The 13761-nt window shown below is 37.6% G+C and overlaps 1 protein-coding gene across 1 annotated transcript in view; it reads right to left on the bottom strand.

The window, feature by feature from the left end:
* PDHX (pyruvate dehydrogenase complex component X) overlaps nucleotides 1–13761 on the bottom strand; it is a 71778-nt gene that overhangs the window by 35056 nt on the left and 22961 nt on the right. The window contains exon 3 of the mRNA XM_043909162.1: nucleotides 1202–1302. Coding sequence (XP_043765097.1) covers nucleotides 1202–1302 — 101 coding nt within the window. The remainder of the gene's footprint in view (nucleotides 1–1201; nucleotides 1303–13761) is intronic.

Raw genomic sequence — 13761 nt, 5'->3', positions numbered from 1 at the left:
CCTAGGAATTATTTTTTAATGGCTACATGATATTTCCTTCTGTTAATTAAGTAACCTCTCTTGTATTGCTACACATTTTTCTTGAAGGGCTATACTAACTTCAGCATTTAATAATACAACTAAAGTTTTCCAAGTAACAGCTTCATATTTTTAATTAGTTATAAAGCAAAGACTGTTCAGAGAAGTTTTCAAAATTACTACAGCATATTAAAACTTAGATCTAAAAGGAAATGACTTTGGTTTTACTAGACCCACAGCATATTTTCTTTTGCTCATGTAACAGAAAATATGCTATCAAAAGATATGACTGTCAACAACATGCAGTGAAATATTCCACATACATATCTTTTTAGGGCTTCCCAGGTAGCTCAGTGGTAAAGAATCTACCTGCCCAGGCAGGAGAGACAGGTTTGATCCCTACGTCGGGAAAATCCCCTGGAAGAGGAAATGGCAACTCACTTCAGTATTCTTGACTGGAAAATCCCATAGACAGAGGAACCTGGTGGATTACAGTCCATGGGGTCACAAAGACTCAGACACGACTGAGCACATAATCACAGATACATTTTTATGCAATTACATTTTAAACAATTGTAAAAATATAAAGGATGAATAGAACTGTAAGGATGAGGAGGTATCAGGAAACTTAGTGTGGCTATGAAACCCACACGCAAGACTCTGCATAGGACAACTTCACACATTCTTGTCTAGTGGAAGGAGATGAGCTGACTTTATACACTTTCCAGGCCTGGAAGTCCTGAGGATAGACGAAGATAAGATTTCTCGTTTTCATGAGATTGCAGTACAACATTTCTTTAAAAAAAAAATTTACCAATTACAAACTTGGAAACTGCAAGCTCAAGCTTTAACTATTGTTCTCTTTGTCTTTAAATTTCACCTTGAGCACTTCTCTCATCCCTCAGGTCAGAATGCTTCTCACTTTCCACTAGAGAACCCAAAATACTGAGCATCTTTATCACAGATGAAATAGTTCTATGTTGTCTGATCATCACTGATTATTATTAGACATCACACTGAAATATTTTAAACATCTGGATTTAAAATGTATATGCAGATAAAATACAACACACAACCATAACAACATAAACAAAGAGGTACAAATAAACACTAACTCAATTTCAAAGAACTTGACAGTTAAGAAACCTTCACCCTGTTGAAGACAATGAAAATAAAAACTTACCACTATTCTGGCCAAGATGCCATCGTCGCTCGCATCTAGGGTAACCACAGCTTTGTCAGTCTCTATCTCACATAAGGCATCTCCAGCACTCACAGCTTCCCCTACAAAACAAGACTGGGTTGGTTTTGTTTTTTAAATATGAGTACTAGTTATGAGAGTTGGTGGGTGTAAAGTGTTTAAAACATGATAATAAGTATCAAAATACTCAACAGCTATTTCTGGGCTGTGGACTGACAAGTAATTCTCATACTGTGTGTATGTTTCTGTGTGTTTCCGTTTATGTGTATATGTATGATTTGTCACATTTTCCAAAAGCCCAATAATGACATAAGTTATATCTCTTATAATAAAAAGTGATTACAGAGATTGTTGAGCAAATATTAAATCACATTTTATGGAGAATAGTAGGGGATGCATATCCTCCTCTGAACAAATCAATTCCAGACCCCACAGTCCTTCCTTTTGAATATATTTTGACTATTATTCCTTAAGAAAACAGTTTTACCATTAATTGTACCTCTTTAACATCTTAAGCCAGTTCAGAAACCCTGCTGGCACAGAGCAAAAATGAATAAAAACATATGAAGCATGATGAGAGAAAATCAAAGCCACAGCTAAGGTCAAATAAGAAACGTTTCTGTGCCACAGAAATGGTATGGATATTCAAACATGCTGAGCAGAAACTGACCTGCTGGCTTCTGGATCTAGAAGCAGGTGGTACAGAGGAAGGGTGATGTATAGTGGTTTTCTCTGGCGCAAAGGGAACTAAAAGCAGGGATCGATTCTCACATCAATTCTCTCCTTAAGGCTAGGGCTGGATCATGGCTCTACTTGTAACAGGAGACTGATCAAACAAGGAACCCAAACCTCTGACTAGAACTATGGCTTTAAATCAGAAGTGTGGGTCTGATAAGGTACTAACAAGGGAACGAAAACTACCTAAAAACCAGGAACAGAGCCAAGCCACCCTCTGGTTCCATTAGTGCATCTGCCAGTATACCAAATAACAACAAAATCCCTAGATTGAGGGTGGGAAGGGGAGACTCAGGGAACAGGTGGGAAGACATTGAAACTAAAACAAAAACATTCTCGTCAAAAGTAAATGGCAAAACAAAGTTCCAAAACATGAAGAAATTTAATGCCAAGAAGGAAAACCACAGAAATCAGGAACTGACTCAGAAATTCATTTCAGATGCAATCCGTTTAGTGCAACCCACCAAAGATTTTAAAATAAGAATCTTAAGGATGTTCAGAAACAGAAACAAAGGTATAAGATCCATCACATGAACAAGAGATTAAAAAAGAAAATTAATGTACAGAAACAAAACATTATCAGGTTGAAAGGGGAAAAAAAACTAAACTGGAAATTTAAGGTATGAAAAATAGAGTGAATGAAATCTTATTAAAAAAAAAACAGTTAATTGATATATTCTACAGGTGAGGTAGTGAAAGAATGATTTAGTAAATTAAAGATAGCTTCAATGAACTACCTGGACCTTAATATGAGCAGACAAAAACTTAAGTAGAAAAGAGCAGTTGTGGACATAAATTGAGGCTGCAACGTTTGTCCAAGGAGTTCCAAGGGAAGAGATGGAAGAGAATAGTGGAGAAACAGTAACTGAAGAGATAATTGCTGAGAACTTCCTAGAACTGAAAAGAGACATGTATCTTCAAAATGAAAGAATACTGAATGAGTTTACAGTGTGGTGATCTATGATGTATTGACTAGGAGGGGACACAGGGAGTCTTGGAACTTGCTGGAAATATTCTGCATTGTGACTAGGTGTTGGTAACCTGGATACATGTGCATATAAAAATTAACTGAGTTTACACTTTGTGCAGGTAATACCTTGATAAAGAGAATTACTGCATACACATGACTCCACATTGTAGATACACTGTATCGAAGTTGCATACAGTCAACAATAGAAACACAATCTTAAAAGCTATCAGAGGGAAAAAAAAGAGATTACCTCAAGGAATGGCAGACTGAGAGCACACTTCTCAGCAGCTGCAATAGAGATCGGAACACAATGGAGTAATATCTTCAAAAAGCTGAGGAAAAACAACTGTCTAGAATTTTATATGCAGCCAAACCACCATTCAAGAATGAAGGGAAAGTATTCTTTAGATACACAGAGGCTAAGAAAATTTACCACTTATTGATGAGCTACTACAAAATGCAGTTTATCAAAAAGAAAAGTAGACAGAGGGGACTCATGGTCTATGCAAAACAAGTTAGCACAGGAGAGGATAAACTGTTAACTACTAATCATTTAAAAGGTAATTTCTGAGGGGTTAAAAAAGTTTACAATTCAAACACTAAAAAAATAGTAAGATGGATAAGGTTATTTTTGGCTTGATAAAACATACAGAACTTTGATATAGACAGGAGAAAAAGATACTGGATAACTCTACATTCCACTGGCAAAATAGAATTAAATATGTATCCTAAAAACGTGTATGCCAAAAAATATAAAAATGGAAATACAACCTACAGCATTCATAAAAGCAGGAAATATAGAAAATAACAGAATGTATTATCTAATTAAAGGCAGATGCATGAAAAGAAAAAAGCAAAGAATAAAAATAGAAAACACAAAAATGGCAGAAGTTCAAACATACCAGTAATTGCAATTAATACAAATGGATTAAAGCCACCTACTCAAAGTAAGATTATCAAAACAAATTAAAAAAACAAAATCTGTGTAAATGTTGCTTATAAGAAACAGACCTAAAACAAAAATAGAATAAAAGGAGAAAGAAAAATATAAAACAGAAACACACCCCCTTGCACACACACCAAAAATAGCTGGCATAGCAATATGAATAGGCATTCTCAATAAAAGAACATGAAGGAAAATCTAAAATGCTGAAATAACAAATATGCTCTAGAAGTTCACTGTACTAAAACTCCTTCACTGTATACCAAGATTTTCACATAGATGGTTATAATATAACTCAGTTAAAATAGTTCAGAACAACCAATACAAACTATTTTAATGAAATAAACTGTTAGGTATTTACTGAACACCTAATTGGCGCTCTTTGTCTAACCCCAGAGAGATTTTCCTACTTAACCAATATTTATTGAAAACATATTACGGCACTGAGGATTCAACAGTGAGGGGAAAATAAAAAACAAAATGGTTAAGATTTCTGACCTCATGAAGCTTCCTTACTATCTTGTGACAAATTAAGTGGAAATTACAGTGGGATTAGGGGAAGTCAGGATGCTATGGTAACAAGAGGGGCATCTAATTCAGTTTTTGGTAGGTGAGAGAAGGCTTTCTTTAAAAAAAAAAAAAAAAATCTGAGCCTGAAAAGATGAGGAGGAGGCAATCCAGTAATGGGGCAAGTGATCCTGGCAGAAGGCACAGCAGACCCAAAGCCCCTGAGGCAAAAGAGAACAGGGAACTTCTAAGGATCTGGCTAACAGTACCTGAGAGAAGCAACAAGAGGTGAGGCTGGTGAAGTAAGCAGGAATCAGACCCAAAAAGCAATCTTGTCTGTCACTCAGAGAAAGCTACTGTGCCAGATTATACAATCTCACATTACTTCTTTATCTGACACATTTCAGGGTAGTTAGGACAGGTTACATTGCAAAAGGAAAGGAATCACATCCTAATACATTTCTGTTGTAACCATGGAAAAAACAACTAAAAGAGCAACCTAGCAGTTAAATCCTTCTTTTAGACACCTAGGAAAGAAATTCTTCCCATAGGAAAACTATAAAATAGTGTTTAGTCATTTGCGCTTGCCTGTTTCAAATTCCAAACACCCTTTGAAAATCGTTCACAAATTGTATCTCAGCCATATATCAACCTAGATCATTTTGTTCCTATTCCTGAATCCCTAGAGTAGTTGTAATTAATCACAAGTTGCACTATGAAATGTTATGTTCCTGCTATTAATTATTTTTTAAAAATGGGTTTTCCTCTATTTATCAAACTATGAACTTCACAATAGGAATAGGACGCACCTCAGGTGTTTCATACTCTGCCTCATTTCCTAGGACTCCAGGTAGTGCCTCATACATAATGAGTGTGAGATTAAAACATGTCAGGAAAAAATTGAAGTATTATCACAATTCCTCATTTCCTTATAAGGTATTCATCAATCTGTCCTTTAAACAAAGATGAACAGTTTCTTTCAGTTCTACATTTGATTTGTAGCATGTTTCTGACATTTAAAAACTTATGTATCCTGTCTCCTTTTTATTTTAATTAAATGTACACCCATTCACAAAAAACAGACATATATATTAGCTCTATGAGAGTCCTGAGAGGGAGATAAAATTTAAAGAAACACAGAGAGAAGCATCTAATTATGTGGTGAACTTTCCCCAGGAACCACAGCAAGGTATAAAACATTGTATTATTATGTAAGGCATATTACCCCTAATATCACACAACTAAGGTTCAACATACACATCAATAATCAAAGATAAAGTGAATGCCAAAGAAAGATTTTGAGCCATGAGGATTCCAAATATACTCAGTTTCAGCCTTGGTCAACAATTTAGTGCTATAACTCGAGAGCCGGCAAGGCACAGGAGTTACACAGAGCTCTTCCAACACAGACACAGGTTTATTCCAAGCCCTGACACTTACTGGTAATTTTGACCAAGTTACTTATTCATCTCTCTCTGACTCTAAGGAAGATTTTGAATGTACAGCCATTAGGAAAAAAAAAGTCATGAAACTGCCAATGTTAACTCTTCACATAACCTCTTCAAAAAGCACTTCACAACATCTTTAGATTAAGAAGTTAGATATGTTATGAACGACCATTGGAACCAAAATTCATTCCAGCTCCCTACTGTGTGCGTACTGTTATCATTTCAGACAGATCGTTCAACACACATTTAGTACATAAGGCATTCATCAGTAAGCAAGGGGTGTAAACGCAGCAGAAAGATGTGGCTCTGTCCACACGAGTTCAGGGTCTGGAGAAGCCTGAGAGGCTAGTACAGAGCATCACGGCCGGCGCCAGGCGACAGAGGCTCCTCAGCTGCCGCGAGGAGGAGGCTGACTGTGGACGGAGCCGGCAGCCTCGCGTGTTCCTGCGTGTCCCTGCGCCATCGCCTCGCCGCGCGGGTCAGCAGCCGAGGTGGAGCGGGCCCGGAGCGAGAGTGCGGGCCCCAGGAGGGGCCAGAGCAGAGGCCCGCCCGGGGGCCGCTCCCCAGCACCGACGCCAGCATGGTCATCATGCTGAGCCTGTGTCCCGGTGGGCGGCTGAGGACTGGAGTACACGCAGGCGTCCCTTTCTCTCTCAGATTCTGGGTGTGTCCAGACCAGACAGTTACCGGTGATCTGTATCAACTAAGCACATTCTGTGACTTTGGCAACGTAATGCTGTTCGCCGAATGTTAAGAAAAGGCGTGTGTGGTGGTAGCGGTGGGAGCCCGCGTAAGTCACATCTACATGAACATTAAAGAAAACACCTCGCCTTAGTGTTAAATTGAACCATGATGACAACTATGATGAGAGACAAAAATAATTGTTTATCAACACAAATATTTACTAGCTGCCCCTATGGGAATGACACTGCGCAAGGCCTGATGGTAAATAATAATAAAACAGACCTGCTTTAAGAAGTTTCTAGTCTGACTGAGGAAGAAGACTAACAAGCAGGCCACGAAGTCCCACCCAGTCAGTGCCCAGGCAGCGCAGGAGGACGGAGAAGGGGCCCCTCCTCAGGGTTTGCCAACTCTTTCCATCACACGTGAAAAGACACCATTTGTATGCCCCAGGACCCCGGCCACTCAGCTCCTAGGCCATCTGAAGTCCTACTCTGAGGGCTTGAAGGCATGCCTAGTTGTTTGAGAAGGAAACTGCTAGGCAAAGCTAACCTCCCTTACATCCCCTGGCTCTTCCATTGTACTGCAATGCCCATCACACATGTGGCTAGTGGCTATTACACTGGACACTGCAGACACACAACACTTCCATCACCACAGAAAGCTCTGTTGAATAACATAATCTGTAATTCCACTCACCAACTCTAGAAGTCTGACATAACAGAAATATTAACTATAAATGTGAAATGCTATTCATAATGATGAAATGTGATTCAGCAATAAAAGGAATGAATTGCTGATACATGCTACAACATGGATGAACTGCAAATTCACGCTAAATCGAAGAAGCCAGTCACAAAAGGCTTCATAAAACATGATTCTATTTACATTAAATGCCCAGAGAAGGCAAATTTTTAGAGACAAAAGCAGATCAAGATAGTGATAAGAGAAAGAAGTGACTGCAGTCAAGCATTAGGGAGTTTTTTGGGGTGATAGAAATGCTCTAAAACTGGATTTTGATGACGGTTTCAGAACTCTATATATTCACTAAAAATCACTGAATTATGCATTTAAAATAGGTGAAGACTACAATGTGTATATTATACCTCAAAAGCTGTTAAAATAGTAGTATATTGAAACAACAGTTATTTGTGAAACACATATTTAAAAAATTTTCCATTTTAGCATCCAAACATGTATACAAATCCCCAGAAAAAAACAGAAACCAAAGCCATCTACAATAAAAGCCAGAGACCCATTTAACTTTCCAGTAGCACCTGGTAATAACAATTCAGTGATCAACTCATCCAAGACAGTTTTATTTCTGAATTCTATACACTATATTAGTTAGGTACAGTCTAAGTTCTGCTCAAAAATTGTTTGAAATATTCAGGATTCCCAGTCACATGACAGAAGGAAAGCCCACATAAAATGACAGTTTCTGACAGATAACAAGCACCAAGAGCGGCAGCAGTACCATGGCGGATGAAGCAAGTTCTACGTGGGTTCCAGATGCGGCCAAGTATCTCACCCAAGTGTTAGTATCTCAGCCTAGTTTTGTTCCAGTGTTTCAGGATATGCTCTTAAATATCTCAAGAAAGAAAACAATGCTTTTCATACCCTTAAATATGCTCTCACAAGAGGAGGGAACAAGATTTTCCTCCTTTGCTGTTTTAACAGACTTGACCAGTTCAGTTCTATTCAGTCGCTCAGTCATGTTCAACTCTTTGCAACCCCATGATTTGACTTTTAAATTGATGAAAAAATAATCTACATACACTTTAAATAAAAATATCTGATGCACACTTCCCCCATCAAATAACAAGCTTGTAATAAAAATGTGGAATTGCAGTACAATTCACCTTTCAGCAGATTTTTGACCTTTAAATTGATGAAAAAATAATCTACATACACTTTAAATAAAAATATCTGATGCACACTTCCCCCATCAAATAACAAGCTTGTAATAAAAATGTGGAATTGCAGTACAATTCACCTTTCAGCAGATTTTGAAATTGTACATGTTACCTAGCACTTTTGAACTGTTTTCTCTACTAACTTAATGATGCATATTCTTTACTTAATCCTCAGACTGAAATTAAGTATTGTAATATTCATTATGAAACTACTTTTCTAACACTCATTAGACCAACAAAGTGGGAATAATTTATATGCGGTATTATTGCATGTTTCCATGTGATGATAGTGGTTATCAGGAGGCTGTGACCACTTGGCTGTACAAGAGTGAACAGAAGTCCCTCACCCACTCCCTGTCCGTGAAATGTGCACTCTGCTTGCCTTCCCAGCCCTAGAAGTGCCCACAGACATAGCCATGAGATAGAATTCTGGTGCTGAGATCACCTGGACAGTGTATGTGACTGAGCCCAGTCAAGGCCTCTGTATACTTTTAAGATTCTTGCTGGTGGTGTGGGATTCAACCCAGCCTGTGGCCTCTCATGAAAGTCCCCTTGCTTATTAAACTTGCCACGTTATCAACCTGGAGCCTCTTTCTTCCATTTCTTCCTACCCTTCATGTATGAAGCTGATTTCAGATGGCATTCAGGAAACTCCTGAAAAGGTTATGAAACACTATGACTTCAAAAAAGAAAAGGAAACTGAGTTATCACAGAACTCTGAAGTCAAGGATTTATCTTAGATATCATCTAGTTCAACTCACTCCCAGATATTTCATGGCAGAGTGGGAACCCCAAAGGACAAAAGGACAAATCCAGGCCAGAGTTTTTTCCATTGCACCCTTATTGCCTTGGTTTACCACACACACACACACACACACACACACGCACGCACATAACAGTTGTGAATGACAGAGTCTCCGATTTTCAAGAAATGCCAGTTTGTAAGACCCAACTGCCATCCACAAAAGGTTATCAGATCATTAGCCTTAGCTTAAAAATAAACTAGATTCAAAATTACATACATTATTCTTTTTCATGAAAAAAAAATTCAATCCTCTTAAATGTCTGAAAGTTTAAATGTGTTTTAATTAACAGTAGTCATACAATAAAGATCTCAATATAAAAATTTTTCTAAAGGTAGCTAGTAAGAAAAAAGTATATAAAGTTTTCTTACAGAATATAAATGCTTTTAATACATAATGATAGAACCAAGTTGTGTATCAAGCACTAAACACTATATATAGTGTTATATAATCCATATATAATCCTACCCATGTGTACAATACATATGTATAATGTAAAAGCCATATATAATCCTACCCATGTGTACAATACATAAAGAACTAAATTATGCTCACACACACCAAAAAAAATTCACAAAGGTGATGAACTTAAAAAGAAGCCAGTGAATTACGGAGAACCAAGGATTTAGACTTCTATTACTTATGTGTACTGGTAAACATTTTTCCTCAGTTGGCAGAACACAGAATTTTAAAAGCAACCATCAAGGAAAACAGCCTCCAAGGGCTTCAAGTACATCCTGGCTTGTCCCATATGAAAACAGCACGTGTAACCAAAATTAAAAAAGAACAGAATGATGAAACCATTGTCTCCTGGCTCTTCATCATACTCACCATATTCTAATGGCTGTGAAATCAGCTGAAAGACCAAGAGATAAATGTGGTCCAAAGAACCCTCTTATCTATTAATACTTGCCCCTCAGGTCTCCAAGTGTGAAGAAATTTAATCTTTTTATAATAATCTTAAAAGGCTGGTCTGTGTCTGAATCATTATTTAATGACACCAACACTCTGTCATGCTGAATATGGAAATAGCCAAAGCTCTGTAATTCATCAGGAAAAAAGAAAGTTAAAAATAGATTCCAACTGACTGCATTATTAATAAAGGTGGAACTTTCTTAGACACTGATAATTATTCTAAAAGGTGGCAGCAACCCTGCAGAGCCAATGGCTCAAAATACTTCCTAATGAAGCACTGGTTCTTTCATTTACATGACATTTGTCTTTCTCAAATTCCAGAAAAGTCTCTCAGTTTTTTTTTGGTTATTACCTCTTCCTTTCTCTTTTTGTCCATGTGGAATTCTTCCTATTGGGTTAGTAGAGGATTCTCATTCTATTCTTCATGTCTCAGCTTCTCTTTTATATTTTCTACTGCTTTATCTCATTGCTGCATGCAGAATAATTTCATCAGGTTGGACTTCATGAAACCTTTGGTCAATCACGTCTACACTTTAACCCAAACCTGAGTTTTACATTTTCTAATTTTGGAGACAATATTTTTCATTCCTAGAAGTTCTACTTGTCCTTTTCAAATCTGTCTGGGTTGTGTTTGTCTTTTTTCATAGTTTCAATTCCTTCTCTTACAAGTTTCATCATTTCAAACATATGTTTTGATATATGCAGTAATTCCAATTAACTGAAGTTCTTGGAGGTCTAATTCTGCTGCTTGTTATGTCTAATAATTTTTGCTCCTAAAAGGCAGCTTCCATGTCAATTACTAAATTTGGAATTGTGAATTTGTGGTTAAAGTGGGACTTTATCTGGGAATCTTGTGTGAACTGGCTTAGAGACTATGTTTTCCAGAACAATGGCATCTGCTAAGTAACCCAGGAAGATTATCAGTCCAGGATTGCTTCACCTCTACTTGTGTGTTCCCAGAAAATGCAAATACTACAAATCTGAACCCCCAAAGCCTCATGAGAAGAGGCCTATGAGAGAACATTTTCAACAGAGTAGGCATTTTAATTCCAAGTCAAACAAATATATTTGTCTGTTAGCATATGGCTTTAAAGGGCTTCCCAGGTGGCTCGGTGGTAAGGAATTTGCAGGAGACCTGGGTTCTCAAGCTGGGTTGGGAAGATGCCCTGGAGAAGGAACTGGCAATCTACTCCAGTAGGCTTGCATGGGAAACCTCATGGACAGTGGAGCCTAGCAGGCTGCAGTCCATGAGGTCACAAAAGAGCCTCCTTGTGTCATACCTCCCATCTCCTATACTGGCCCAATCCACAGATCCAAACTCCTGCTGCAAGGCCCATTCTATCATTTATCTTATTGCCTTTCTAGCACCCCAGTCCTGCCCCTTACCCACAAAAACTGGGTACTTTTCTCTCGTACTTCCAAGCTTGTACTTCCACTTGCAGCCTTCTTCCCAACCCCAACACTTGCCATCACTGCCATGAATGGCTCATTTCCTGGAATCGCAGCACAGCCCTGTCATACTCTGAACTCCTGCCCACCGCCTAAACTCTCTCTATACCACTTCATAAGCACTAGGCTGGACCATTCAATACCAGCATTTGTCTGGGTGACATCTGTGCCCACTGAATCACACAGGGACCCCAGAAGTCGTTTCAGGGCTACTCTCTGGGGTCAGTCCTCCCAGACCATGTCCTTCATTCTCGGCTCACTCTTTCCTCTTCTCTTTCCATGTTTAATGCTTGGTTTATCATTTCTCAATCTGAGGCATAATAATGGCCATGAGGAACTCATTTGGTCAATATCTCTATACATCTGTTCAACACACCCTAGTGGAAATTCAACTCCCCAGAAGTTTACTATGTTGCAGGAGTCAAGCACAGGGAGATGGCTAAAAGAAGCCATCCCACAGTCAGTACCTGGTACATGGCAATGACAACAGAAAGGAAAAAGGAAAGAGACCAGCTGCCAGAAAAATAAAAAGTCTCCTTCTCCAACTTCCTCCACAGTAATTTCTCCTCTGTTCTTTTGTACCATGAGCACTGCAGCATCCTCATCTCTTTGGCCTTCATATACTTAGTCTTCTTTTTTTAAGCACCATACTAAGTATTTAAAATCTGGCAAAATAAGTATTTACAATAATTATTGTAATACTTAAGTTGTATGAAAACAACCTATGTGATCATCAACAGATAAATGGATAAAGATGTGAGATATATACTTAAATACATTATTTAATGGAATACTACTCAGTCATAAAAAAGATGAAAATTTTGCTATTTGCAACAGCATGGATGGACCTTGAGGGTATTATGCTAAACGAAATAATTCAAAGAAAAATAAATACTGTATGATTTCACTCATACACAAAATATAACAAACAAAACAAATAAATCAACAGATCAAAACAAACACACAGCCACAGACAACAGAGTAGTGGTTACCTAGTAATCAGGGGAAAGGGGACGGGAAGGAGGAGAAGGCAAAATGGGTAAAGAGGATCAACCACATGGTGACAGATGGAAACAAGTTTTTGGTGGTGAGCACACTGCAGCATATAGAGAAGAAATGTGAGTTTGTACGCATGAAATATACAATGTTATAAATCAGTGTTACTTCAGTAAACAAATTTTAAAAATTCTGGTAAAATGGTTGCTATAAGTAAAAGATTAATACAGCTTCGGTAGTATTATAACAAATATTCTCTTACTAACAAGATTTGAAATTCACACTGAGCTTATAAAAAGCTGAGGCAAGAGTAGTTTCTCACTCCAAGTTATATCCCAAAGGCTACAGATTGTACAACTTTAGAAAAGATTAGCACAAAAATCTCAGAAGTGATGTAGAGAGTTAATAAGCCAACTTAGAAACTTTTATAACTGTCAATTGACTCATGAACAACTTTACTCATCCTCCCACCAGAGGTATTTTGAAGTTAATGCCAGACATACTGTCATTTCATACATAAATATTTCAACTCGTATCTCTTAGACATAAAATTTTCAAAATGATTATTACTGTATCATTAAACCTCTAAAATGATTAATGACTTAATCTCATTAAACATGTAATTTTCAAATGTCCCCAAATGTTTTAGTTACTTTAATCATAAATAAAATAAGGTCCCTACATTGGAACTGGATTATGCTGATATACTCCTCATGGTGCCACTGAATACATCCTCTGTATCTCCTGGAAATTGGTGTTAGAACTATAAGCTTGATCACATTTGGCTCAAGTTTCTTGCAAGACAATCTTAGAGCTGGTGGGGTGTACTAGCTGGTTTTCACTCTTTTTGTGATAATAGCACACCATTGATGATCACTGGCAATATCCTTTAATTCATTAGAGTTTGCAAAACTGTGATACAGTGACATTCTATCATTCCTCCATCTTTTAAGAATTGGGAAATATGCCACTAATTAGAAATTTCTTTGCACCAACTACATGGTTACTTTGAGCTACAATTCATAGAAGAAAGGCAAGGACAATATTTGAGTCTTTCCACTTATCATCACTTTTTCAAAATGAGTTACTTTATTGGCATTCCCTACAGGAGACCAACTACTAGTGTTTTTCTTTAGTATTATTGAAAGCTTTGAATTCAAATATATTTAATGTGTTTCA

This window comes from Cervus elaphus, chromosome 1 (assembly GCF_910594005.1).
Source record: "Cervus elaphus chromosome 1, mCerEla1.1, whole genome shotgun sequence".
NCBI lineage: Eukaryota > Metazoa > Chordata > Mammalia > Artiodactyla > Cervidae > Cervus > Cervus elaphus.
This window is presented reverse-complemented; position numbering and strand designations above follow the sequence as displayed.